Source organism: Arachis stenosperma, chromosome 6 (assembly GCF_014773155.1).
Source record: "Arachis stenosperma cultivar V10309 chromosome 6, arast.V10309.gnm1.PFL2, whole genome shotgun sequence".
In the NCBI taxonomy this organism is placed as follows: domain Eukaryota; kingdom Viridiplantae; phylum Streptophyta; class Magnoliopsida; order Fabales; family Fabaceae; genus Arachis; species Arachis stenosperma.
The window spans coordinates 132345948-132373206 of NC_080382.1; the positions used below are offsets into that span (position 1 = coordinate 132345948).

A 27259-nucleotide genomic window follows, 5' to 3' on the forward strand; every position below is an offset into this window, starting at 1 on the left:
GGATAGGGGAGAGAGAGAGAATGAGAGAAAGGGATAGAGAGGGAGAAAAGGGAGAGAGAAAGAGAGAGGGAGGAAGAGAGAAGAGGGAGAGAGGGAGAGAGAGAGGGGATGGGAGAAAGAGGGGAAGGGGAGAGAGAGAAAAAAGAAAAATAGAGAGGAGGAAGAGAGAGAAAGGAGGGGGAGAAAGAGAGAGAAGAAGATAGAGAAAGAAAGAGAGAAAGGATAGAGAGGGAGAGGAGAAGAGAGAGAAAAAAGAGAGAAAGGAGAGAGAGGGGAGAAGGAGAGAGAGAGAGCAGAAGAGGAAAAGGAGAGAGAGAGAGAGGAAGAGAGAGAGATAGAAAGAGAAGGAGGAGGGAGGGAGGGAGAGAGAAAGGGAGAGGAGAGAGAGAGAGTGAGAGGGGAGAGAAAGAGTGGGGAGAGAGAGGGGAGAGAGAGAGGGAAAGAAAGAGGGAGAGTGTGAAAACTAGTTTTAGCCTATAAACCAGTTTAAACTGGTTTTTTTTAATTAAAACCAATTTTATTTTTATGAACTGGTTTAAACTGGTGCACTGTATTATAAACTGGTTTAGAACCAGTTTCATATGTAACAAAGCAGTTTGGTTCAGTTTTTAAACCATTTAAAATGGTTTAGTGCAGTTTCAGTTCAGTTTATAGAAAAACTGAACCATGCACACTCCTAATTGGTCCTTATCAACCACCTCCTCTTTTCATTTGGATTCCTCATCCATCTCCTAGTAACAATCCATCAAATGGACCACAAATCCCTGGAAAGACTACTCTATGTCCTCCACCATCAATGTCTACTAGTACAAAAAAAGAAAAATTGTGTCCAAATAAAAAAAAATAAGGTAAAAATTGTTCGCATGAGTTAGAAATATAATTACTTCTTCTTAGTTTAGTAACTTGTTAATTCTTTGTAAAACTTTTAGTTGGTTGAATTACCTTTTTTTCCTAGTTCGCAGAAGATTATAGAAATTATTAGAAGTCGTATGATAAATCGTACAAAAAATTTAGGGACATTCTTTGATTTGAAGATTGAAAGTGTTGATCGAAAATATTTTCGATTGAGAGTGAGTTAAGTCAGAATGAGTCAAGTATGGTTTCTCGAGAAGACACGCGCACAAGTATGAGGTCAAAAGTAATCAGCGTCGATTTGGGTTTCGATTGTTTTGTTGATCGAGCGAAGCTAAATCGAGTAGGAGATTCGATTCGAAAAATCGAGTAAAGCCTTCGAAGAGCTGGTCGAATAGTTGTGGAAGCGGGAAAGTTAGTGGCTTCTATCACACGAGGAAAACATGGGGAGTATCTACAATCACGCAGCGGGAACGGTTACTAAGAGTGAATGCATTTCAAAATTGTAATTTTATTTAATTTTAATTAATTGTAACTTAATTGTCCGTTACATAAGTTAGCCTATAAATACTAGGAAGTGTTAGGGAATAATGGGTTGGAACTTCTACTCAGAAAAAACACTCTAGCACTCTCACATCCCAGGGAATTCCTGAGTTTGCATTCGAGTTACATTTTCTGTAGGATTTTTTCCACCTTCTTCTTTCTTTCAATTTATTTTTCTATATATTTAACATTTCAATTAATTTTATTTACTAAGTGTTCTTCACATTCTTTGTTTAATTTACCATTCTGCACTTTATCGTTTATGCTAGAGTCCTTTGATTTAATTAAAGGCATTTTTATTGTTTTCTTTTAATTTTGATGCAAACCTTTTCATTTACCATGTATTTAGTTTTCGAAAACTTTAATTTCTAATTTTTATTTATTAATTTACAACTTTTCTTTATTTTTATTTTCAACATTTGTCTAATCGAAGACGTTTTGATGCACTTCTAGAAAACTGGTACTCGCACAGATGAGCAGGTTTCGCTCCCAGACCATTAGATATCGAACCACCATCGATTTGTTAAAAATCGACAAAACAGAAAGATTATCATATTTGTCCTCTATATTAATTAAATAATCATGTCAATCAAAATTCTATATCCAATATAGTTACATTTTCCTTTTCATGTGCAGCCATTATCCATAAAGATAATGAAAACTTTCTTTGAAAGGCTTTTAGGTAGAGGATAAGTCGACAAGTATGTGATTTAGCCAAATATTAGCAAATATCTATGATAGTATAGATAAAACCCTCGAATAGCTACTCCTTATCGACATAAAGGAGTTGGATATATAGGTAATGGGACAAAATTAAAAAAAAAAACTAGCAACAGAAAGCAAGTGAGAATTGATCGTCGATCTCGGGTGGGTTTCTTCATTGTGGACTTTAACGATGGATTATTCATCAATCAATAATGCTTTTATGGGGCATATTATACGAAAAATCTATCAATAAAATAGAAGTTCATTACTGAAGGAATGTTTGTCAGAAAATTTAATGATTTTGACCAACTCTATAAGCCAGTTACCAAAGAAAATTTCGTCAGTAAAAAGGATGTTCATTAACAAAAAAATTCCGTTGGTAAGTTATCGAAGGAAAATTTATCGAAAAAGTTTATGCTTTTTGCAAAAAATGAATGAAGTTAATTACTTAAGAAAAATTAGTCGATAAATTACCAACAAAAAAGAAAATCTATCAGTAAAATATTTTTGACAAGGTTTTTACTGACAGACACTATTTGTCCATAAAATAAAAATTCATTAGTAATTTCTTTTTTTTTTAGATCATTCTTACTAGTCTAGACCTAAAAAGGACAGTAAATTTTTTTTTATTCATAGTTAATCCCATTCGGCCATTTGGTATTGTCATCTAGGACCAACTACAAAGTACAAATTTTGTGAACAAATAACATACCACAAAATCTCAACCACCTAAATATACAACAAAGAACAATGCTAGGAAACCAAGACGGTATTAGCCAAAAACCAGCCAAATACTTTTGGGTGAATTCAAAATCTCTATGAGTTAATATATATAGATGTTTCTTCTGCTAAGTATCAGAATGTTTCTTTTTCATACTAAATGGATGCTTTTTTATATATTTTTCAAATTTTTTTGTATTGCAAATGTGAATGTCTCTATTTCTTTAAGAATTTCATATTTTTTTAAAATTTTATAGATATTTAATTATTTTTGCTAAAATATAACTGGATATTTCTTTTGTTAAATATTAGGATATTTTTTCATATTAAATAAATATTTTTTTATATTTCTGTAATTGTGTAGTTTGCAGTCTCTTTAATTATCAAAATGGCACCTAATATTCCAAAACGCAGAGAGCAACATCTTGATGCTGCTGCTACTGAGCCATGTTTCGGTGAACCATTGTCGTTTGATAGAGAATTTAAACTCTCATTCATCACCACCATCTTCTTTTCACTCAACCCTCTCACATATTCCTTCTTATTTATATTCTTCATAGTTTTTCTTATTGGCTTTGAACTTGAAAGAAGAAGAAAAAAAGGTGTCACTCAACACTGGAATTACATACCACAAAACACATGTGCAAAATATCGCCACCGATCTACCAAACACCGTCAAGAACACCAAAATCAATATCATAACAGTCGGAACATAGAAAGATGGATACTTCATCCTGTCCAAAGAGAACAACAAGCTCCTGTTATCAGATTCCAACAACTTGGGTTGTTGTTGTTGCTGCTGCTTTGATTCTTTTTCCTTAGTTATTGAAGTTTTTTGCATTGGCTCCGAGAAAGATGTCATGTGTCTTACTCTTATACTTTGAGCTTTTCATCTTCTTGATCATCTCTTTTGCTGTTCTTCTTCTGATTTTGGTATTTGTTCTTCACCTTGACGACGATAGGGACGAAATCATCATTGTCGGAATATGCGAACACGAAGGATATGTCGTGAGGGTTCATCTTGAAATAAACTTTCTTCCTTCTCTCATCGAGTTCAGCTAGAAGTTCTCAAAACTTGCCTAATCCATGCGTTGAGTATGGATTTTTGTCGACGGTGGCGAATCCGACGAACCAGATGTCGGTGATAGAAGATGAGTAGGTCTCGGTGGGGAGGCGGAGAGGGCCTGACGGAGAGAGAGGTCTGTGTGTGTGATTGTTGGAGGTGGGTAGGTTAATATGAGAAAGAAGATGAAGGTTTTTATAGGTTTAATTAGGTTTACTTAATCAATTTTAAATTTTTTAAATTTTAAATTTAAAAAATTTAAAATTAATTATTAATAGAAATTAATGTGATTTTGTTTAGTTTTTGGGTGGTAATCTCTTGGTTCCATATACTTTACCTACAACAAAAACCTACAACAGAGGCCAATCTCGATTCGCAGCAATGGAAAGCAAGAGATGAACATATTTCATCTTGGCTATTGGAGCAAAGGCTTCCTTGTATTCTATTCCATATGTCTGAGTCAAGCCTTTATTAGCCTGACCCTTTTCTCCTTTCTACCACAAAGCTTCCCTTCACAACCACATACATATCATTCCTAGGATATTTATTAAAATACGCCACCATTTGCCGTTGCCCTCCTGTTTGCAAGCCATGCTTCATGATACAATTCTAATCCACCTTCATTTTATAAAGCCCTCTTGCTACTACTAGATCCATGCGCATCTCTCGTACACATGTATTGATGCCATCAGTATCTTCCACATCATTCATACTTTCCACTGGGACCAACTGCTACCATTTATCATTACCAATTATTTTGATCCAAGTTCTCCTTTCTTTAAACTGTCGTTCAACCCTTGATTCAATACTCACTTTTTGAAATATGACACTCAAGTTTTTTGCTCTATTTCATAAAAATCTTTGATCCTAATATCATGTTTCATGCATTCCTTCAATCCATTCCACTACACTTTTGGTATCAACAATAATTGTCATGTTTACTTCCTCCAACATGAATTGCATTGCTTTCTGAATTTCAGTTGTTATGTCCTCATCATTTGACATTTTTATTTTTAGACCACCGATAAAGCCTATACTTGGTCTTCATTGTTTATGATATAGTCTCTAATGGCAAATCTGTTTAGATCACCGATAAAGCCTATTATTTCTTGGACTTAATTCTGATGTTCACTTATTTTTCTTTTTATGCTTTGTTTCATTAGAGGGTCAAAGCTTTTACGTGACTCCATCTATAGTCATGAGGTGTATTTTTCTTTCAAAAATAACCATGTTCCTCCAAATAGTTCATATCGCAGCTAAAAAGAAAACTTTTCAATTATGTATTTTGAATCTATGTACCTCCTGTGACATCCAGCTTTCTAACCATGACTTAACGTCTCTTGATCTCGCCCACGCAACCTTTCCCCAACTTAGGATCAATCTCCATAATATTTTATAATCTCACTTTCAAAGAACGTCCTTCTCCAATAAAAATCTCAAATCCATGAAAAACTTGTCCACACATTACAGTCACCAACTGTACTATTTTTTTAATAAGAGTTTCTAAACAATCTAAAAAAATTTTCGTCTAGAGTTTTGTCTCCCACCCAGACATCCTTCTAAAACTTTATTCTTTTATCATCGCCTACACACATCGTTCACCCTTCTTTATTTATATTTTTTACCACCTCACATTCTTTCGACATACAAATGATATCCTTCCATGGTCTATTCGACTTTTTATCGTCATAATTCTAAGCATGCGACCTCAAATCAATATCACACCAGGTGTCAACTATTTTTTTTTTGCAATAGCTCATTCTCATAGAAAATCTCCTACTATTTTCTTGTAGTAAGTCTAAAATTTATATATTATGATAAAATTGTAAAATAATAAGAAAAGAAAAGCGAAGAATATTGTATTTTGTATTTTTTGATTGATTGAATTGTAAATTATAAAGGTAAAATTAAATATATATAGAGCATTGGCTTATGAAAGATAAAAATAAATAAAGATAAGATAAGAACAAATAAAGATAAGATAAAAATAAGATAAGATAAAATAATAAAAATTAAAATTATAACTGAATTTATGTATTCTGTTGGACTGAATTTGTTGACCACGAGACTTTTTTTTATTGTTGTCATAAACTCTAAATGGTTTTTTGGAATTTCCCATCCATTGGTAGTTTTAAGATTAATTATGATGCTAGTTATTTTGGTTCGGGTGATAGTGTTGGTTTTGCTTGTGTTATTAGAGATTGTAATGGAAGTTGGCAAATGGGGTGTTTGGGAATGATTGAGAGTAATAGTATTCTTAAAGGAGAATTATTTGCTATTTGGAGAGGATATCTCTTAGCTTGGGATGTGGGTCAACAAGATGTTATTTGTGAGACAGATTGTGTGGAAGCATTTAATCATGTTACTCAAGATGGTTTTGGGTTTATTGATCCAATGTTGCTCAAAATAAGAGATGTCATGCATTGGAATTGCATGTTGACTTTCGTTTGATTATGAGAGATGCAAACACGGTGGCAGATATTATGGCAAAGATGGCGATGAAGTTACAATTTTCGCATGTGGAGCTTCTTTCACCTTGGGAGGAGTTTAAGAGTAGTCTTAAACGGGACTGTTCCTCTATTTAAGCAGTTCCTTGTTTTGTACAGTAGAATGTCCCTTGTACAGTAGAGTGTCCCTTGTTTGTTTTGTTTTTCTATGTTTCTTTTATTTCAGTTACATAAAAAACTAAGCTAAAAAAGCAGTTTAATATATTAAATGAATAGAATTTGAGTTTGAGTAAGTTCAACTTATAGATTCCTAATTAATCTTTCTCAATTATGATTATTTATAAGGATAAGTATGATTTTGGTCCCTAACGTAGAGGCTGAAAATTTATTTCGTCCCCGGCCTTTTTTTCGCTACAAAATGGTCCCCAAGGTTTCAGTTTGTTTTAAAATCGTCCTTCGAACGAAAATACCCTCCCCTCCCGTCTTCTTCCTCAACAACCCTCTTCTTCCTCAACATTAACGGAAGCAGAAGCAGATGCACAAACGCAGAAAAAAAATAGCCAACAATGGATAACAACAATAATAATAACAAAATTGAAAATCAGAAGAACCCACCACCACCACCACCATTATCATCATCATCAAAACCATCAACAAAATTGAAAATCAGAAGAACCATCAACCAAAAACAGAACATCAAGCAGAAGTAATTTTAGCAATTCAATAACAAAAGCTCAACAACAACAACAATTTAGCAGCAATTTTAAGCAATTCAATACCCTAAAATCAACTAACAGAAAATTAAAATCCAACTAAACTAATCCAGAATCAAATCAAGCATCTAACACTAACAAAAAATAGAAATTGAAAGCACAATGATAACTAAATTATGAAAATAGAAAATAAAAAAGAGGGGACAGGGAAGGCAGTGGTGGAGCGCCGGTGGTCTGGGTATGACAAGAAGGGGCTGGAGGGAGGGTAACGGGTGGTGGTGAGCTCTGATTCCTTCTGTGACAGGGATTAAGGGAGGGGAAGCAGGGAGGCTCGCTGGCGATGGTGAAACAGGAGAGGCTCTATGTTGCTGCGCGATAGTGAAGCAGGGGAGGCTCGCCAGCTGTGAGCTTTGGTTCGAGGAGTCTGAGAAGAAGATGGCGGGCGGTGCAGCGGCGGAAAGAAAAAGAAGAAGAAGCGGCGGGCGGCGGTGCGGCGGGCGGCGGTGCGGCGGCATGGCATCCCTCTTCTCTCCCCCCTCCACACTCCCCCCTTTCTCGGCCCCCCTTCCCCCCTTCCCCCCTTTCTTTCTTTCTCTCCCCACCCACCCCGCTTCTCTGTATCCCCCTTTCTTTCTTTTTTTTTTATTTTATATTTATTTTATTTTAAAAAATTTTTAATGAGGGGTAATTTTGTAATAAAAAATAAAATTGGTAAAAAAGATGATTTTAAACAAACTGAAATCTTAGGGACCATTTTGTAGCGAAAAAAAGGCCGGAGACGAAATAAATTTTCGGCCTCTACATTAGGGACCAAAATCGTACTTATCCCTTATTTATATTAAGAAAAAGTTTAGGGTCAGCATATAACCAGTAAAAGAAAAATGAGTAATTTTACACCATTGGATGAAATTTCATACCATTAAAAACATTATTGATGGCTACTTGATGGCTATAAATCACAAAAATTGCTAGACCCATAGCACTCCTCTTATATTAATACATAAATTGTATATCTTATACTTTTAATTGATAATAATAACTTACAATATAAAAATGTTACATAAAAATTTCTATTCTCTTGATAAGTAAGTGACAAACACTTTTTTATCACTTATTCTTCTTATCACCTACCATTTTGCTGCATGCTAGGAGTCATTAATGTTCTTTCCAAAATCAATTTTAGTTTCTCCCAAATCAAATCCCTAACATCTCTCAATCACATTATTATCTATTAAAATACAATAATTCTCTGCAAAAATTATGGAAGTTAAATTAAAAATATTTAACAATTTCTACTATACAACTTATATTTTACATATAGACTATTAAAAAATAAAATATAAAATATAAACAAAAATTAAAAAATAAATTTTTAAAAATAATTATTTATTTGTCATATTAAAATCAATAAATAAGCATACATATGAATATTAAATAAAAATATTAAAATAATTAAAATTATGATCTATTAGTGCACATATGAGATAATTTAAAAAATACAATAAAACGTATAGTTTAAAATTTGATAATATTAATTATAGACATCATATATATGAAATTATGAATATTATGAGTACAAAATTATGGATGTTATTAATATAAAATTTTGGATGTTATGTGTATGAATTTATAAATGTTACGAGTAAATTTATCAATTGAATAAATTAATTTAAGAATTTGACATTTTTTAAATTCAATTATGATAAAATTTAAAACATCTGTATTAACTTTATAGTTACTTATGCAATAACTAAAAAATGATATGTATATGGATGTAATATTTAATAAACATGAATTTAATTTTTAGATGTTAGTTGTATGTAATTATGGATGTTATGTATATGAACGTATGAATGTTATGTGTATGAACTTAGTTAGTACAATATAATTATAATTGCATATAAAAACACACAAAAAAATTAAATTAATTTATTACCACACCTCATCAAAGCTAGTGTGAGTTTTCATATTCTCGAAAATTGGTTGACTGACAACAACCTCGTCGGGTGAGTCCGTCTGTTGTTCAAATTCTTCAGCACCTTCTACCATAGGTACCGTATTAAGGTCGAATTCAAATGCTATACTATTTGCAATGATAGAGATGACTTCTTGTAAAATTTCTTGGCCTATTCTAATTGTGTTTGCAATGGTATTAGAGTTGAGAATTTTGAATGAAAATAATTGAATTAACGAAACAAAATCATATTAGGGTAGCTTTCAAGTTTTATATCTCCATTGAATGATAACAAATGACTTAACAAAAATAAAAAATTAATTATAATTAATTTATTTAATACAAATTATCATTACCATTCTTTATAATTGTTATTAGTCTTTATTGTATTCTTAAATATAAAAATCAAATTATAAAAAATATTAAGTATTGATTATAAGAATGCCTAATAGTAAAAAATATGATATTATAATTAACGTCATTAATAAATAGAACTAATAAAAATATGATAAGTGAATCAATAGAAGAATAAAATAAAAAATAAACTCTTGTTAAATTATATAAAAATAAATAAATTATAAAAAAAATTTAACTAATTATGGTTAAAAATTTTTTGTCACCAAACTTCTTACAATAACATATAACCTTACATACACACATAATTATAACATTTAAGTTTGTTAAATATACAAAGTATATTTTTTTTATTGTATATTTATAAATAATAAATTAAAACGTGATAAGTTTGAATTAATTAAACAATTCAACTAGATATCTTTTAAAAGTTGTACAATAGTCAACCTTTTATTATAATAATTTAAAAAAATAAAACAAACACATTTAAAAATTATAAATAGATTTAATGTCTTTTTAAAATTAAATATACATTTAAAATACAAATTAAATAAAACTGAAATTTAAAATTTAAATTCCAATTTTAAATTTTTTATTTGAGATTTAATATATTTAATTATTAATATATTACAATTTAAATACACATCCAAAAATCAAATTAGTTAAAATTCAAATTTTCAATTTTAAAGGAATCAGAGCAGAGTCACCAAAAAAAGGAAGCAGAGCAGTCATAGCACATCATAGACCCAGAGGCGCACGCTCCTTCTCAGCGTGCTCCACCGTTCGTCCGCGCCACCGTCCTCCTCTGTGCTCATCTTCGACGCCGTTTGTCCGCATTAGCATCGCCGTTCGTCCGCGCCGAAAGCGTAACTAAGATTTGGATGGGTCTTTATTTATAGAGTTTTTCTTTGCGCATTCTCTAACACCATTGCTTTTCTTATTATTATTATATATATATATATATATATATATATATATATATATATATATATATTGCATGAGTTTTGGATGTGTTGATTAAATATTTAGAATGCATTCTAATAATTTTAGATGTGTTTATGTTGTTTATTATGTTCTTATGTACATATATAAGTTTTTTTACATGAGTTTTGGATGTGTTAGTAAAATATCTAGAGCACATTTTTATAATTTTGGATGTGTATTTGAGTTTAATTTTTTCTGTATTCAATATGTAATTTAGAATTATAATGACAATAATTTAGATGTGTTAATACATGATTTTAAATGTGTTTATGTTATTTATTTAATTTTAGATGTATTTTTGACATGTGTTTTGAATATTTTAAATAAAAAAATAATTGAAGTGAGTTTAATTGAATTTGAAAACTTCACCAATTTTTTAAAAATTAGTACACGAAAAGTTGTTACAAATTTTATGATTTAGTTTGTAAAAATCAATGTATTACAAGAGTTTTAGGAAGTGGACTACGAGGTTTAGGCTAATTGGATTAGCTAAGGGTGGCGTGATGAATGTTAGTTTTCGATATGGAAAAGTATATGTAACCAAAAGGTTACCAGCTAAAAACTAAACAAAACCACATTAATTTATATTAATAATTAATTTTAAATTTTTTAAATTTAAAATTTAAAAAATTTAAAATTGATTAAGTAAACCTAATTAAAACCTATAAAAACCTTTAACCACCTCCAACAGTCACACATACAGACCTATCTCTCTCACCGTCAGGCTCTCTTCGCCTTCCTACCGCGACTCACTCCTCCGATTGCTTCCGCTTCCAGTCACTGTCTTTACCAGATCGGGAGCTCGTGATGATATCTCAGTGTCTGCACCACTAAATCCATGTGTTTAACGAGCAACAGCCGAAAGATCGACGTCCTTCGACATTGGTGACTTTCTCAGGCACGCTTTGAAGATCTGGAGACGTGATGTCTTCATCCGGTAAAGGAATGTATATCAATTGGTCAAGACGTCCTGGTCGAAGCAATGTATGGTCTATAATGTTAGGTCTGTTTGTTGCTCCAATGATGAACATTATTTTTTTAACAGATATTTCATCCATCTCTGTCTGTCAGTAGTTGGTTCAACATTCTATCAGCACCGCCGGAATTTTCTCTTGAACTTCCTCGCTGCAGATCCGAAATGTCAAAGCCTTAAAAAAATAATTAATGGCAATTTGTGTGAAATATAAAAAAACTATTCATTTAATATGAAAAAAAAACATCATAATTCTTAACAAAAGAAATATCTAGTTATATTTTAGAAAAAATAATTAAATATCTATAAAATTTAAAAAAAATAAAATTCTTAAAGAAATAGAAGCATTCATATTTGCAATACAAAAAAATTCGAAAAATATATAAAAGAACATCCATTTAGTATGAAAAAGAAACATTCTGATACTTAACAGACGAAACATTCATATATATTAACTCGTAGAAATTTTAAATTCACCCAGAGATATTTTGGCTGATTTTTTGCTAATACCTTTTTGATTCTCTAACATTGCTCTTTGGATATTTGGTTGTTGGTGATAATAGGAACGTAAAAAAAAGAAACCATTAATTAATTTTAAAGTGCGTAGAAAGTTAGAAAAATTTTAATATTTAAAATTTAAATTAATTTTATTATCAATATATATCTAAAATGTAGAAATATATTTTAATTAAAAAATAATTAAATAATATTAATGACTGGCCAAAAGCTGATTTTTGTTGTACAGATAACATTTTTCTTAATTAAATTATTTACAGAAGGAGAGAACAACTATACTTATATTAGTTGTATTGGCGTAAACCTCGAGAAAATGCCACATACACCAAAACGAAGCCTGATCTCAAGTATGTAGCCATGCATTCATGTGAATGAATCACTACTTTGTAAGTTTGTAGTTTTGTACTCTTTTGCAATTGACTGAGGCCACTTCACCCTGAAACCTGTTAACCATGCAAAGCCCTTACTCAACAACTCGCACCTACGTGTCACCCACCTTGCAACCCAACTTTTCTATAAGAAACACATACTCTCACACACTCCACGTCACATGCATACACAAACCAAATTAAATATCTTTCCTTCTCTTTACCTCTTCTCCCTCAAACCTGCTTCATTCAGAGTAAAATAAACATAAGGAAGAAAAGGGAGCTTCCTGCAACCATCAGCCATGACTGACCGTACCCAACCACACACTGTCCAAGTCCACACCACAGCTGGCCGTTTCGGCGACACCGCTGCCGGAACTAACCGCTATCCCGACAGAGGCCCGTCAACATCTAAGGTTATCGCCGTCATCACTGGACTCCCTATCGGCGGCACGTTGCTATTGTTCGCGGGGCTTGCCCTTGCCGCAACCCTGCTTGGGCTGGCGGTGACCACCCCGCTTTTCATCCTCTTCAGCCCTGTCATAGTTCCGGCCACCATTGTCGTCGGGCTCTCGGTGGCGGGGTTCTTGACGTCAGGTGCATGTGGGCTGACGGGGCTGTCTTCGTTCTCATGGGTCATGAATTACATCCGGCAGACCCACGGATCGGTGCCGGAGCAGCTGGAAATGGCAAAGCACCGCATGGCTGACGTGGCCGGTTACGTTGGACAGAAGACGAAGGATGTAGGACAGAAGACCAAGGAAGTTGGGCAAGAGATACAGACCAAGGCTCAGGATTCAAAGAGAACTTGATAGCATAGTGGTTTAAGCTTAAGGATGAAAGGGGTCTAATGGGTTTTGATGGTGATACGCAAATAAATGATGTACTCCTTGTAGTTGAAGTTGTGAGCATTTTGTGTCTTTCTATGATCTTGTAGGTAGCGGTTTGGTTTGTTTATGTTCTTGTTGATTTGCTTTTTTAATGAGAGAAGTGATTTTTCTTTTTTTGGTCAGAGAAGTGGTTTGTTTGTCGTAAAGAGGTGCTGCTACCAGCTTTGTTTGTGTGTCAGTATGCATGTAGGTTTGGTTCACTTCAATTGTTTAATTTCAATGCGAGTGTTTTCTGTCAAGTGCAATAATGAAGAAGTGTTCATGTTTCATACTTTCAATACCGGAAAATCGTTATAAAATGGTAATTTAACACTGGTGCATTTTCCGTCTTCTTTATGATATTTGATAAGGATCATACTCACAACACATACATAGCATACATAGGCTCATAATATAAACAAATAAATAAGAGGAACTCCAAAATTTCACTCATTCTTTCTTAATTTGGAGCGAGTATTATTTGATAATTCTATCATAATAGATAAACAGTAGTCGATTTGATCAACAAAAATGCAACGTCCACTTAACATACGTGGTGGTGTTTAATTATTTTATTATATTTTTTATATACATCTAACATAATTTTATCAAAGCACATTTTTTCCATGATAGTTAAGATTTTATCATAGCACTTTTTAACTTTTCCGGACAGTTAAGATTTTATCATAGCACTACTTGGTTAAATAAAACGCCCAATGATCAATAAGTTCATACTGCAAAACTAACTCCTCCCCTGAGGTGAGCAATGGGCTTTTTTATTAAAATGACAAAACTAAATTTTAATTAAGATTTAGAATTTATTTGCACACCAAGCCTGGGTAAATGGGACAGAATGAAAATTTCCATCCAATACCTGCAAAAATAGTAGCAATAACGATAAAATTACCTATAAATACGAGAAATTATCAACTTGAAGTTGATAGTTGAGAATCGATGAAGTTGATGACTCTTCAAGTGAAGTTGATAGTTAAGAGCCATAAAAGGATTTGAATAATTTAACTAAATTTTGATCTAACACCTCTTAGTTATCAACTAATCTAACACCTCTTAGTTATCAACTTCACGGGAAGTTGACTATACCTGAGTTTGTTCTACCAATTACAAATGATATAACAAAATTCTCACAACAAAATGACTACTGATGAACGTATAGTCGATGTTTATTCAAATGCAGCAAATTACCCTCTCTTCTCCATTATTCTTACTCATTATATTTCAAAAGTCAAATTATTTTTCTCTAAATTTGGCATTGTTGCGACATTCCCACCTCTTCATCATCCAATACATTTCTCTTCTTCCCTTCCTTCAATCTCTCCTCCTCCACCACCAACACCACAAACAACCACCCCCATCACCACAAGCCTCCACCACCATCAAATAAGCAAACTTTCCAAACAAAATCAACCCAAAATTCAAGAAACTCTTCAAAGAAAATCAAAGAAAGAACACTAACATCATCGTCTTTGCTACAAATAGGGTTCAACCCGTAATGATGTTCCGACTTCACAAACCAATAGGGTTCTATTATAGTTGCGTTGAAGGTAGTGGTGGTGCTACTGTGATAGTAGAGCCGTGGAGGTGCAGACAATGTTGGTGATTGAGGTTGAGCGGTGGTGTGGGTGGAGGTTTTGTCAGGTTGTTTATGATTGGTGGGAGATTGAAGGGTTGTGTGCGGAGTTGGGGTGGCGGTAGTGTTGGCAGCAAGAGAGATGGTTGTGGTGTAGAAGTAAGGTGGTGAAGGGATAGAGGTTGACATGGGGTAACAATGAAAATTTGTGGGAAAAAGACAAACTAACCATCATCTGTCAATTTTTAACAGAATGATTAAGCTGAATTCATTTGAAAACATTTGGTTGGAGTGATATTGAAACAAAATTACAAAATAACCTCAGGAGTATCAAGTGTGCTTTTTCCCTAAAAAGAACATTCTACTAAGGAATTTACAATTGAAAACATTCCCATAATTCTGTTACCGAACAAATCTGCGAAGTTGGCCAAGAAAATGCTTTGACTGATTTCTTCGTGCATCGAAACTGTAGCTTTTAGAGAAAACTCAGTTGTCAATGAACTAATGGTTGGGACTGAGGTCCAGGTTCAGCGTCAGTTCCACCATACTCAGCTCTCGGATTTGAACCATTACCATTATTATTAGGTATCCAAAAGGTAAGAACAGAAGAGGCTGCAGCAAACATAGCCCTGCGAGGGGCCCATTTCAAGCACGAAGGTACGCCAATGTGGCTGCTCCAACATGCAACCTGCATAAAGAACCACAGGCTAGTCTAGTCATATACCAGAAGGAAAAATTGTTATTCCAACCAACCATGGATCTTATTATTTAGTTATGACCTATTCAACTATAGAATCACATTACTATTAAAAATTGAAGAGTAGTGCGAACCCAAAAGGGATGATTACCTCATTTCTGGTCTCAATATTCCAAGCATGCATGGTTCCACCTCCGGATCCTTAAGATTTGTAAAATTCAGCATATTTTATGTCCATCATTAGTGATTATATATTAATATGAATGAAGAAAACGATGAAAGATTCAAGCAGTCAAGCAGAAGAGTTAAAACACAAAAACACCACTACAAGAATGAATCATCAATGCCTACCTTCACAGGTGGTCTTATTAGATGTTGTAATCTAAAATAAAATGAAAAAAGCAAAAAAAGACCTAAAGAAAAACGAAATTTGATTACTGTTGCTGTACTGCATACAGGACACCCGAAATTTGAAAGAATAAAAGTTACCAACTGGTTCCTTACAGTAGATCGTGATATTAAAATACAATCAAACTATCACATTAAATCCATGTCAACTTAGGATTAAACCCCAACTTATACAGATCATCAACTCCTATAATTTCATTCAAAGAACAATCAATACTCAATACTATACTACAGATTTGGTTTTACTATAAGCATAACTTTTGAAACAGACAAGCATGATGGATAACAATAACATGACTTCATAAAAAACACTTGCATATGGTTTTGGGATTGTTAATAAGTATAACGTAGGGACCCAAATAAGGATACTGTGGAAGGCTTTGAAGATTAAAGGAGTTCCTATTGCCTATATTCTGGCAATCCAAGATATGTCTTTTACGGGGTTATAACAATTGTTAGAACGAAACATGAGGCTATTGAAGCCTTCCCTATAGGATTATATCAAGGATCCACTTGAGCCTCTATCTTTTGAACATGATCTAGAATGGTTACTGAATATATTCACGAACTAATGCAATAATGCAAGTCTTCTCTACATTTTTCCAAATGACATTAATCCTAGTTGGGGACTCAACAGAGAAAATATATCAGAAGTTTAAAGACAAGTTTTACAAGCATGCAATGTAAATTTAGTCAATGACATCCAAATTCTTAGTTATACAGGTGAGAGTAGGATATTATACCATCCCATTAGTTACACAAAGAAATACCTCATGTCCATCATCAAAAACAATGCAGAAATAGGCAGAGAAGTAAATCGAATGGTGGATAGCCCAATAGGTAGAGCCAAAGAAGTGGAAGGAGATCAAGAAAGACTATTGATGAAACGATCAAGAAGGCTTATAATTTCAATGGTGGAATGCATGCAAAGTTGTAAACATTATTTTTGATAGGACGCAAAGGCATCACTTGCCATAGACTAAGGTTCTAGAGGAAAATGCCATAACCATTTAGCTACTAATTACGTAGTTAATCCCGACCATTCCTTTACTTCTTAGTTATATGTTCTACCCATTTCACTAGACCATACAGTTTTTAAAAAAAATTTAATTTAATTTAATTTAATTAAAAAGACACATACTTTTATCCTTTGGCACTTTGGTTGAACAAATAACCAGAATTGCATGAAATGTTCCTCATCTCTGATTCTGACTCAATCACTGACTTAATTTAGTGAAAATTATTATAACAAAATATCACTGACCAGCAACAAAAAGATACATTAGAGGGAAAGTGCGGCGGCTGGTTGAAGAAGATAGGTTCCGATATCTTGAATTGAGTATATTGAACAATACAGTTTGAAATTTTGGGAACTTGCAGCAGGATTAGTCATGGTACATGTCATAGAGGACGGTTTATTCCAATACCAGGTCAAGATGATGGAAAGAAATTGTGAAATGGAATAAAGAACCAACACCAAGAGATCATGTGGGATATTTGTTAATATTCTATGTTACTATGTGAGATATGATATGGTATTTTAAGAAGTAAAAGAGATGAAAGGAGATATTTTCTTTATTTCTAACAAAGAAGACAATTACTCAGCACTAATACTTCATTAATATTTATAATTGAGTTGCATTCTGGTACTACTAGTAAAAGCCCAAAGCATATCAGTAGTTCACCACAATAATAAGGTTCCAATGGGTTTTGTGCATATCAGAAGCTAAAAATATAAGCTAGGAAATGACATACGGTAAGAATAAAAGGTAAAAAGCCAAATTTTATGCAAATGGTGTACCTGCCACAGCATACTTCCCATCTGGGGTAAATGTAGCCTCGATTGTGGTACCAGGAGATGGTTCCAAACTAAACCCACAGCGCTGTACAAGTTAAAAAGCAATCAGCTTCGGCATATTTCGAACAAAGGCATTGAATAAATAATTCAGAAGACTTCATTATCAGAGAAAGAAACCTTTTCTCCTCCATATGCATCAAGAACGTAGATATTGTTATTAGTGGTAGTCAGAAGCATTGATTTGCCATCATTGCTGAATTTGATATCACAAACCTCAGCTGTATCACCGCCAACCAAAAAGGTGTCGAAGGGACCCTACAATACCAATGGAAATGTCAAACTTGTGAAATTAATTCACGGAAAGCAAATCTAAGTCTAGAGAAAGATTCACCTTATCATATGAACGTGAATCAAACAATTTGATAGCTCCCCCTTCCATTGCTACAGAAAAGACCAGGCCCTGTTGGTCATAGGCAACAGCAGGCCTACCACGTAGACGTAAGATTCCCTGAGAACTATAACAGTGAGAATAAATCATTTTGTCACTCTTTCCATTGTTTTTCATTTTTTTATTAACCCTTGATGAAATGTGTAAGTTCAAAGCTAATCTGTTACTAATTGATATAATATTAAGTATATTCTGAAAGAATAAAATACTGTTTTAGTCTTTGGGTTAAAAATCAAAATAGTCTCCAACCTATTTTCATCGTCAAAAATGTCTCCGACAATACATAAAATTTATTAAATTGGTCCTACCATTAAGTGACATTAATTTTAGGATGGATTTGTCCTTTGGCAGTTAACTGTGAGAAAAAATAAATAAACAAAAGAAAGAAGAGGGAAAGAGAGAGAGAACAGCGGCTTGACAGCACAGCCAATCAGTAGCAGCCACAACTCAGCAGACCAGTGGGAGCAACAGAGGCCGGAGCAAGGTAAGTCCACGTCAACAGTAGCAACAACAAAATCAACAGCAACCACCATCGTCAACGGCGCCAGACACGGGCAAAAGACAATGTCAATATGGAGCAGCAGAAAGTCAAGGCAGCCGTGGCAGCACAGGGGACGAGCAGAGCCAGCAAAATAGAGCATGGAGGAACAGAACAAAACGACAACAGCAACACATAGCGGAGACGAGGCAGTAATGGGGGCGCGGTGGAGGTGGCTAGCCGAACAAAAGCAGGACAAAAAACCAAGCAGCAGCAGTGTGGAGGTGGAGAACAGGAGACAAGGTGGTTCCTCTCTCCACTGTCGCCTTCTTCTTCTTCCTCTCACAAGTTACAGCAATCTCTATCTCTCTTCCCATTTTACCTCTCCTCTCTCACTGTTGCCCTCTGTCTTTCTTCTCAGTGATCCCCTCTCTTCCTCTTCCCTTCTCCAGGCGGTCCTCTATCTCTCTTCATTCTCTATCTCTCGTTCTCTCCTTTCTTTGTTTACTTTTCCGTCCCCCACCACCCTTTTTTTCTCTCACAGCTAACTACAACTAAGGATATATCCATCCAAAAATTAACTACGCTTAACAGAAGGACCATTTTTAAAAAATTTCTGTGTAACATTAGGGATGTTTTTGACAATATAAAAGGTTGGGGACCATTTTGATTTTCAGTCTAAACCTTAGGACCAAAACAATATTTACCCACTCTGAAAAGAAGAATATGTACAAAAATAAACTTAATTTGTGAAGAGTAACTAGTATTCTCATACTAGAACACACTGTATACCCTCTGCACCAATATAACTAGGAATTGAGCAATTGCTTCAATAGAACTTTGAAAGACAATTATGTTATATCACACTCATCCCTGATCCCCAACAACAAAATAAACACTACCAACCTGGCAGGCATTTACACGGAGATCCCATATTCTAACACTGTGGTCCAGAGAACCAGACATGAAGCTATCATTGATTGGAGACATGCAGAGAGAAACAACTCTATAAAACAAGTCACAGCAGAAAAGGATCAGCAAACACTCATGTATAACAAAGAAACTAGTATTAAAAATAGAAAAGAAAAAGATAGGAAGAGACAGAGAGCACACATAACATTACTATTTTAAGGGGAAAAAATTATTAATACTAAAATGTAGAATTTACAGAAAATGGGGAGGATGAGAAATCCTACTAATACAGAAACAGACAGAATAAACAAAACAGAAAAACTCAATATTCCAATCCCTCAACAAATCATTTACATACACCCCAAGAAACACTGTGAGCTTGATGCAAGTGTGCTAGTCTTATACCAAATCAAATGATTTGTCACAAAGTTCCCCTTTAACGATATTAGAGATTTGCCCAGCCAAATATATCATATTGCAGCATGGATTGTAATAATTGCTATAGAAGTTTAGCCTCTTTATTACTCCCAAAATGAAGGAAGTGAATGCTAAAGAAACTCTCCAAGAGATAGAACACACCCAAAATTCATCAAAAATACCAAACCAAGCGTACCACACATCAAAAGCAAAAGAAGTATTATAGAACAAATGTGATGCAAATTTTGGGATTGCCTTGTTTGACCTATGGACAGGTAACCCATCAATAGTTTTAATTTTAGCCTTGTTCTAATTTTAATTCAGAAGATAAAGCTTCACACCTCTGTTTATGCCCTTTGAAGTACCGTAAGCATCGGTTGTCATACATTGATAAATACCGCAATGATTCTGGACAAGGAAGGGTGGGTGTCATTAGTCATTAGTTGTAGTCATTTTCATAATTCATTTTCATTATAAATAGCAAAAAATCAATATCATTGTATGGAGAAGCTCACCTCCAGTACTCTCCAAATTGTACTTGGAAGAACATATAACAGAGTTTGGATGATGAGTAAAACAAATGCGATCAGCACCATGTTTCTTATGATAAGTGGTCTTCAACAACCTGTAATTCATAGCAAATGTTTTATACATGCCTAAATGCGTAGAACAATTATCCATTAATGAAGCAGCAAATGATACAAAATTAAAGACATTAATTGAGAAATTATTTAAGTAAAATAGAAGAAAAAGAACCCTTCATTAACAAGAGTCTTGCTAACAAATGCCCTAAGGACACTAGTTAAGGATACTACAAATAGTAGGTTTTAATAGAAAACATAAGTTTTTACACATTGATAGTGTATTGGAAAAACTACTTAATTCTATCCTACTGAGATTAACTTCCATGTTGTAGCAGTAGACTCACTTAGCATTGGCAATGTCATATAGTCGCACTGAGTCATCCTCGCTTGCTGTGACAAGTAAATCATCTTTGCGATGGAAATCAAGAGAATTTATTTTCCCACCCTGAAAATTTCATGGCAATTACACTAAACATAAACACAGCTTAAGAATGAGGCCTTTAACCCCATACCAAGAACCAAAGATATCATCAGAAACTGATAACTTCTTCCACGGCTCTAGAAGAAATTGTGATTAAAAAGAAAATTGTGAAAAAGATTCCATTTCTCAAACTTCCAGAGTTTTCATACTTATCAAGGAAGAAAGCAAGGTAATGTATGTTTAAAAGGGAAAGAAGGCTTACGGTGCATTTGTTTCTAATTATTTAAAAAGCGCTTTTACAATTTGATTTTTTATTTAGTTGTAAAAAGCTAAACTGATTTTAATCAAGCTACTCAACGGACTTTTTCTGTTAAAAAAAGAAAAGCTGATTTTTTGTTTAAAACAAAAAAGAACAAAAGACACCCTAAGATAAAAACGTTCATGGCACTCAGGTCAAGAACCAATGTTATTTGAAGAAATCGTTGAATTGGCCCTAAAAACTTCTTTTACAGCAAGAACAAGAAGAACACTGCTATGCATCGCTGAGAGAACAATCCTAAGTTCCTAACAATCCTAGGGTAATGTTTTAAAAGCTAAATTTGAAGGGAAGGAACTGGGAGAGTAAATGCTTACGAAGTCGGAGAAAACCGCCGCTATGGACATGCTGCGCACCGTATCGTCATCTAGCTCTGTCAGCGGCGCCGTCATCCTCGCCGACCGGTGACAGTATAGCGAAGTAAACCTTTTTCAGGATGACCGGGAAATTTTTTCTGTGTAGAAACGGCAGTGACAATAGTAGTGTCAAGACTGAAGAACCCAGCTCCAGCCAGATTCTCACTGCAATCCCTTTCTGATTTATAATTTCTTTTTTGGTCGCACGCCCTATCTCCCAACCCAACAAATTAAAGATTAATTCATTGTGGGTACAAGTTCTTAAGAATTTATCGTTGATAATGAATCAAGGACTAATCCTATATGAATATGAGCTCTTGAGAATATGTAATTGGTGAATAAATTATTGTATCCACAAAATAAAAATGTAAACATAAATACGAGTTACTCTTTTTATGATCAAAGAGGTCTAAGGCCCAAAAATAGCACAAAGGGAGCTGGGCTCCAATCAAATCTCCTGAAATACCAAAAATATTCAAACCTCCTGTAAGCTATGACCAAAAACCGAAATATCTCTTGAAAGACTATGAAGAATAAGACTTTGTTTAAATATAGAAAAAAAATTTAAAAAATTGAAAAGAAAAAATAAAATAATAAAAAAATAGAGTTATCTGTATGTTATTTAAATAAAAAAAATAAAAAAATTATTTGGATAAAAAAAATAATATAAAAAAATCATAATACATTATATAAAATTATATTAATATCTTTATAATAAAATAAAATATAAATATTTTTATTTATTTATTTATATTTTATTATACTTTATAAATATTAAAAAATATTATAATTTTATATATTTAATTTAAATTATTTAAAAGTAAATTTTTATTATAATAATATATTAAAACTAAATTTAAATTGATAATTATTAATAATAATATAATTATGAGTAACATGGTAAATACGCAAAAGGTAATACTTGTTTCTTTTCTTTTACTTATAATGGAGAGAAAAAATATTGTGGGATCCACACGAACATTTTTTTTATTTTTTCATTCATTTTTTTCATCTTTTTTCTCTTTTTTTATTTTTTCTTAAAACAAACATAGCGTAAAGGCTCAGACTGCTGAAACTTTAATTGAAGTGGCCAATCATAACATTTTTTAATATAGGTGTACTTGGGATTAAAATTTGATAAGGTAAAATAATGGATGAAAACTTTTAAATATTGTAATGAGTGTATTTTAAGTAAATGTGTGATATTGTAATGTCCAGAACTAAATGATGTCAAATCTAATATCAATTAATATTTTTATTTTAAAATTTAGATGCTAAATTATAAATTTTTTATTTTATATCTTAAATACTAAACGTAAATCCTAGATTTTCTAAAAATAAAGTTTAAATAAAATAATTTTATAATTAAAAAATTAATTAATATTAACTACTTAAAAATTATTTTTCTATAACTTTTTGTTTTAATGTATCAAATTTTATTGCTCCTCATTGTTATTAATTATTATTGGCCTAACCAATACACTTTTTTAAATAAAAAATACCTTAATTTTTAATTTACGTAATATATATATATATATATATATATATATATATATATATATATATATATATATATATATAATCATTATTGAATCTAAGAAAATTTATTAATTTTTCGTTGAAAGTATTTCTTTAGATAGAAACTTATATGCAATAGTTTTCATGTGAAGTTGATATTAAAAATCGTTAATTAATTTAATAAGTTTGACTAAATTATTATTTAACAATTTTTAATTATTAATTTCACATGAATACAATAGCATATGAATGTTCGCCACTTTTATTAAGGTATTAATCCACTAAGCACTAATCTTATAATCACTTTCCCTTTTCACATAATTTCTTCCCTTTTCAAAAATCCCATAGCATAAAAAAGGTGACTTGAGATTTTCACTTTGTACTACTTAAGATCGATGGCTTGGTGGGTTAATAGATATTCGATAACCTTTGTGCTCTTGCGTAGTAAGTCTCAAAAGAAGTATAGTTCATACGATCTAAAATTGAATTTACTTCTGTCTATGCTAAATGAGGTATACGTCGACTTTCTAAGAATAGCAGCGGTGAGCACCTATAAAAGCATTCTAACATTCAAGTCAGAAAGAGAGTGAGATAAGTATATTATAATTCAGAATGAATAGCATACCTTCTTTAGCTTAAATTTTTTTTTCTTTATAGACTTTTCGAGTTCGAACGTGTTATCGTACCGATACTTGGTTGACCTATTTTCTAAGTGATTCTATGGAGATTTCTTCTGAAGACGCATTATCTTTAGTAACTGAATTATGCATGTGATTTTGGATTTCTCCTTTGTTTTCTGTTATCATGCTGATATATAGGTTTTGCGGGCGAGTTATATATATAGAACGGATCACAGCCCCCAAACTTGACCTGTGGACTGCTTTATAGAAACAGGTTGAGCTTTTTTCGCAAAGCTCGAGCTTTAAATAGACATATTTATAATAGAAAGTATAATCCCCCAAGCTCGATCTGTTTTAATTGAAATAAGGGTGAGAAGATATTACAGAAGATTTGTAATAAAATTATATTTTTAATTTTTTATTAGAAATTTGTAATAAATTCTCATTATGGCACCTTTTACAGTTACCAAGGACACGGTAATTGGTTACTTTTTGTTATAAGAGTAGAATTACTATTTTATTTTTATTTTGTTTTGAATGGTTTAGATTATTTTGCAACTAAAGAGTCTGGGATCCTGATCGTGTATTTACACATGTATGTTAAAGGTTGATGAAGACGTGGTTTAGTCGTAAAGGTTTGTGTCAAAAATAAGTGTTTCATTTTTTGGAACTAAATTTGAAGATGAGTAAGAAAGGTTAGTGATTTTCTTTTTTAGTGTAAAGATTTTGTGTGTGAGTTTAGGTTTGATATAATTTGAAAAAATGGTGAAGGCGAAAAAGAAAGTAAAAAAGAAGAGAAATACGAAAGAGGAAAATGACAAAATTATTGTTGAAGAGGAGTTCATTTAGGAACGAAATGATTCGTTTTCATAGGTTGCTGAATTGGTGAAAGAGTGAATTTCTATTTTTTATTATAAAACTAGTGTGGCTCAGTTAGGTTGTTCTTGTTGGGTTAGGGAGGGTGAAGTTGTAAAACTTGAGTTTTTGCCTTGTTATATGTCTGATCGTGTGTTCCACAGGAGTGATGGGTGTGAGTGTTTCTTTATTTATAGTTATGTGTTGGTTGAGTTAGGTGTTAGATTTTTGTTTACGCAGTTTGAACATGGTGTGTTGACACAAATGAGGTATGCAACATCTCAATTGCATCCAACTCTTGGACATTTGTGAGAAGTTTTGAGATTTTGATGGAGTATCTGAAAATTGAGACTTCGTTAGATGTATTTTTTGTGTTGTTCCAAACTAAAGGTGTGAAAAAGGGGCTTTGGTTAAACTTAGCCGGTGTCCCTAATCGAACTATATTCAGTTTGTATAGGTCATCTTTTAAGAGTTTTAAGGTGATGTATGTTAAAGTAAGGTCATGTGAGGATGAGTTTTCCTTCTCTATAGATAAAAATTTGGTTGAGAAATTTTTCTTGTATTGGCACCCTTTCCGTAGGCAAATTCTTGGTATGGAGAGGATGTAATATAGGAACAACATGTTTGTGGAATTCTTGGTGAATAATATCATGATCACTAGGTTATTATCTATATCTGAATTACTTGAGTGGTAAACTGATAGAGATTTGATTACTGAATATTTAGGAATTTGTGTAATGTAGATCATTGTTCGAAGATATTGGTTTTGGTTGTTTGCATATACTTATGTTATTTGTGTTTATGTGTAGGTGAGAAAGCCTCCAAGATTACTACTAGTAGCCTTCGTGCCTTTTTTAAGGCCAAGAATATAGAAAAGGAAAGGTCTGTAAATAATGTTAAGTTGGAAGGAGGTGTTGAGGTCGACCAACCTACACCTCGAAAGAAGGTGAACTATAAGAAGAGGAAGATTGAGGTTACTGCTAATAAGGAGGAGGTGATCAACTTAACAAAAACCAAGTTTGATGATAAAGATTTGGATTTGGATGAGGTTGAAAATTTTACAAAGAACTAGGTGAAACTTCATGGCTATAGGGAGAATGAGAATATCACTTCCATGTGGAGTGAGCATTTTCCAATTCTACTTATGGCCGATGAATATGGTCAGAATCCTTCTAATGTGAAATTAGTTCACAATGTTGGTGATGTTGGGGTGGCACAATATTTGTAAGTAAGTAGGAGTATTGAATTAATTGGTAATTGTCGTTTTGTTCTATTTTTAATAGATTGTTCTGGTAACTATGTAGGTGATGGGATCTCGGTTAATGCTTACTGGCCAAACTCATGAGATGAAGCATGCAAGGGATTCTTTTTGACAAGGCAAGTATGGAACAGGTAATGCAAGAGAATATAAAGAAAGGTAATAAGCATCAGGATGCATTGGAGCAAGTTAGCTTGAAAAAAATGAGGTGAAATCGTTGGAAGAGAAGTTAAAACTGGCTGAGGATAAAGAGAAGAAGCTTGATAAAGAGAGGACGAGTTTAGCGACTAGAGTGGTGGTGTTAAACCTTGAAAAAAAGAACCTGAAATGTAACAAAGATGCCATGGCTTGGAGATGTTTGCTAGCGAGTTTGAGAGAGCTATAGAGTAGGTGAAGTTCCTTGCTCCTAACATGGATGTGGTTGCTATGGACCCTTGTAAGATTGTTGTGAATGGAGAGCTGATGGTGATGGATGATGATGATCAGGAACAGGAGGGCGAGGATGAGAATATGGGTCCTCCATGATAGTTGTTTTATGTAATGAACTTTGCTTTTTGTTTTTTTGAAAAAGTTTGTTTGATATTGTTTGCTTATAGTTTAGTAGACTGATGTACTAGGTATAGCTCGATTAATTATAATATGGTTGCTATGTTTGCAAGACAATGTTAGTATATGAAATATTTGAATGTGCATGTTTTTAGTATGATTCGTATTTTTGTTTTTGGTAAGTTGTTTCCCTTAGTTTGTATGATTGTTTTTTGGAATGTATTGCGGAAAAAAAAACCGGCTGGATTAATATTACTGTAGACTGATTTAATGGAGACAGTAGTGAATGTTTTGAAAAATGTTAAAGAATAAGAAGTGATTTGTTAGTTGCCGTTATATTCAGTGTGCTTTGCATTGGTTGACTTATAAGTCGGTTAAAAAGTAATGGAAAATAGTAGTGAGAATTGAAGAACTAAGAATTATCATTATATTGATGAGGATCCTTCAATGTTGAAGGACAGAGGTGTGCCTCGTTAAAACCTCTCCTGACAAAACCCGACTTAGGGATAAAATCCAGGCAGTAGGAACAAAAGTACAATACCTTGTCCTGATTTAGCTATAATACATTTTTAAAGAAAAAATGTTCCATGTACTTGGTAGATCATTGCCCTGCAATGTTTGTAATTTGAATGCTCCTCGTCTTATAACTTTTGATATTCAGAATGGGTCTTCTCAATTGGCACTAAGCATTCTGTGACCTTGTGATTTTTTTGTGCTTCCTCTGTTTTTCTGAGGACGAGGTCTCCTTTTTGGAATGACCTCGACTTGATATTTTTATTGTATTTTCGAGCTATAGCAAGTTGCGTTATGCGTTGTTGAATCAGCGCTTGGTCTTGGATTTCTTCTATTGAGTCCAACTCGGTAGCTCTTAACTCAGCATTTGCTTTGCCATTGAGGATGTTTATTTGACCAGACTGATGTGAAACTTCGACCGGTATCATGACATCACAATTATATACTAGTCTAAAAGGAGTCTTT

The 27259-nt window shown here is 33.1% G+C and overlaps 2 protein-coding genes across 2 annotated transcripts; one reads left to right on the top strand and one right to left on the bottom strand.

Annotated features, from left to right (window-relative positions):
* The first annotated feature begins 12386 nt into the window (after positions 1-12386).
* On the top strand, positions 12387-13355 carry LOC130936403 (oleosin Ara h 10.0101). Its single transcript, XM_057866469.1, has one exon. It carries the CDS (start codon positions 12495-12497, stop codon positions 13002-13004), a length of 510 nt encoding a protein of 169 aa, XP_057722452.1. The 5' UTR covers positions 12387-12494; the 3' UTR covers positions 13005-13355.
* Positions 13356-14111: 756 nt separating this feature from the next.
* LOC130936745 (protein ANTHESIS POMOTING FACTOR 1) lies at positions 14112-21815 on the bottom strand. Its single transcript, XM_057866889.1, has 10 exons — positions 21446-21815; positions 20736-20836; positions 20323-20432; positions 20149-20215; positions 19385-19484; positions 17944-18060; positions 17730-17867; positions 17556-17637; positions 15498-15547; positions 14112-15337 (listed from the first exon to the last, which is right to left on the bottom strand). Exons 1-10 carry the CDS (start codon positions 21518-21520, stop codon positions 15143-15145), a joined length of 1035 nt encoding a protein of 344 aa, XP_057722872.1. The 5' UTR covers positions 21521-21815; the 3' UTR covers positions 14112-15142.
* Between the last annotated feature and the right edge of the window lie 5444 nt (positions 21816-27259).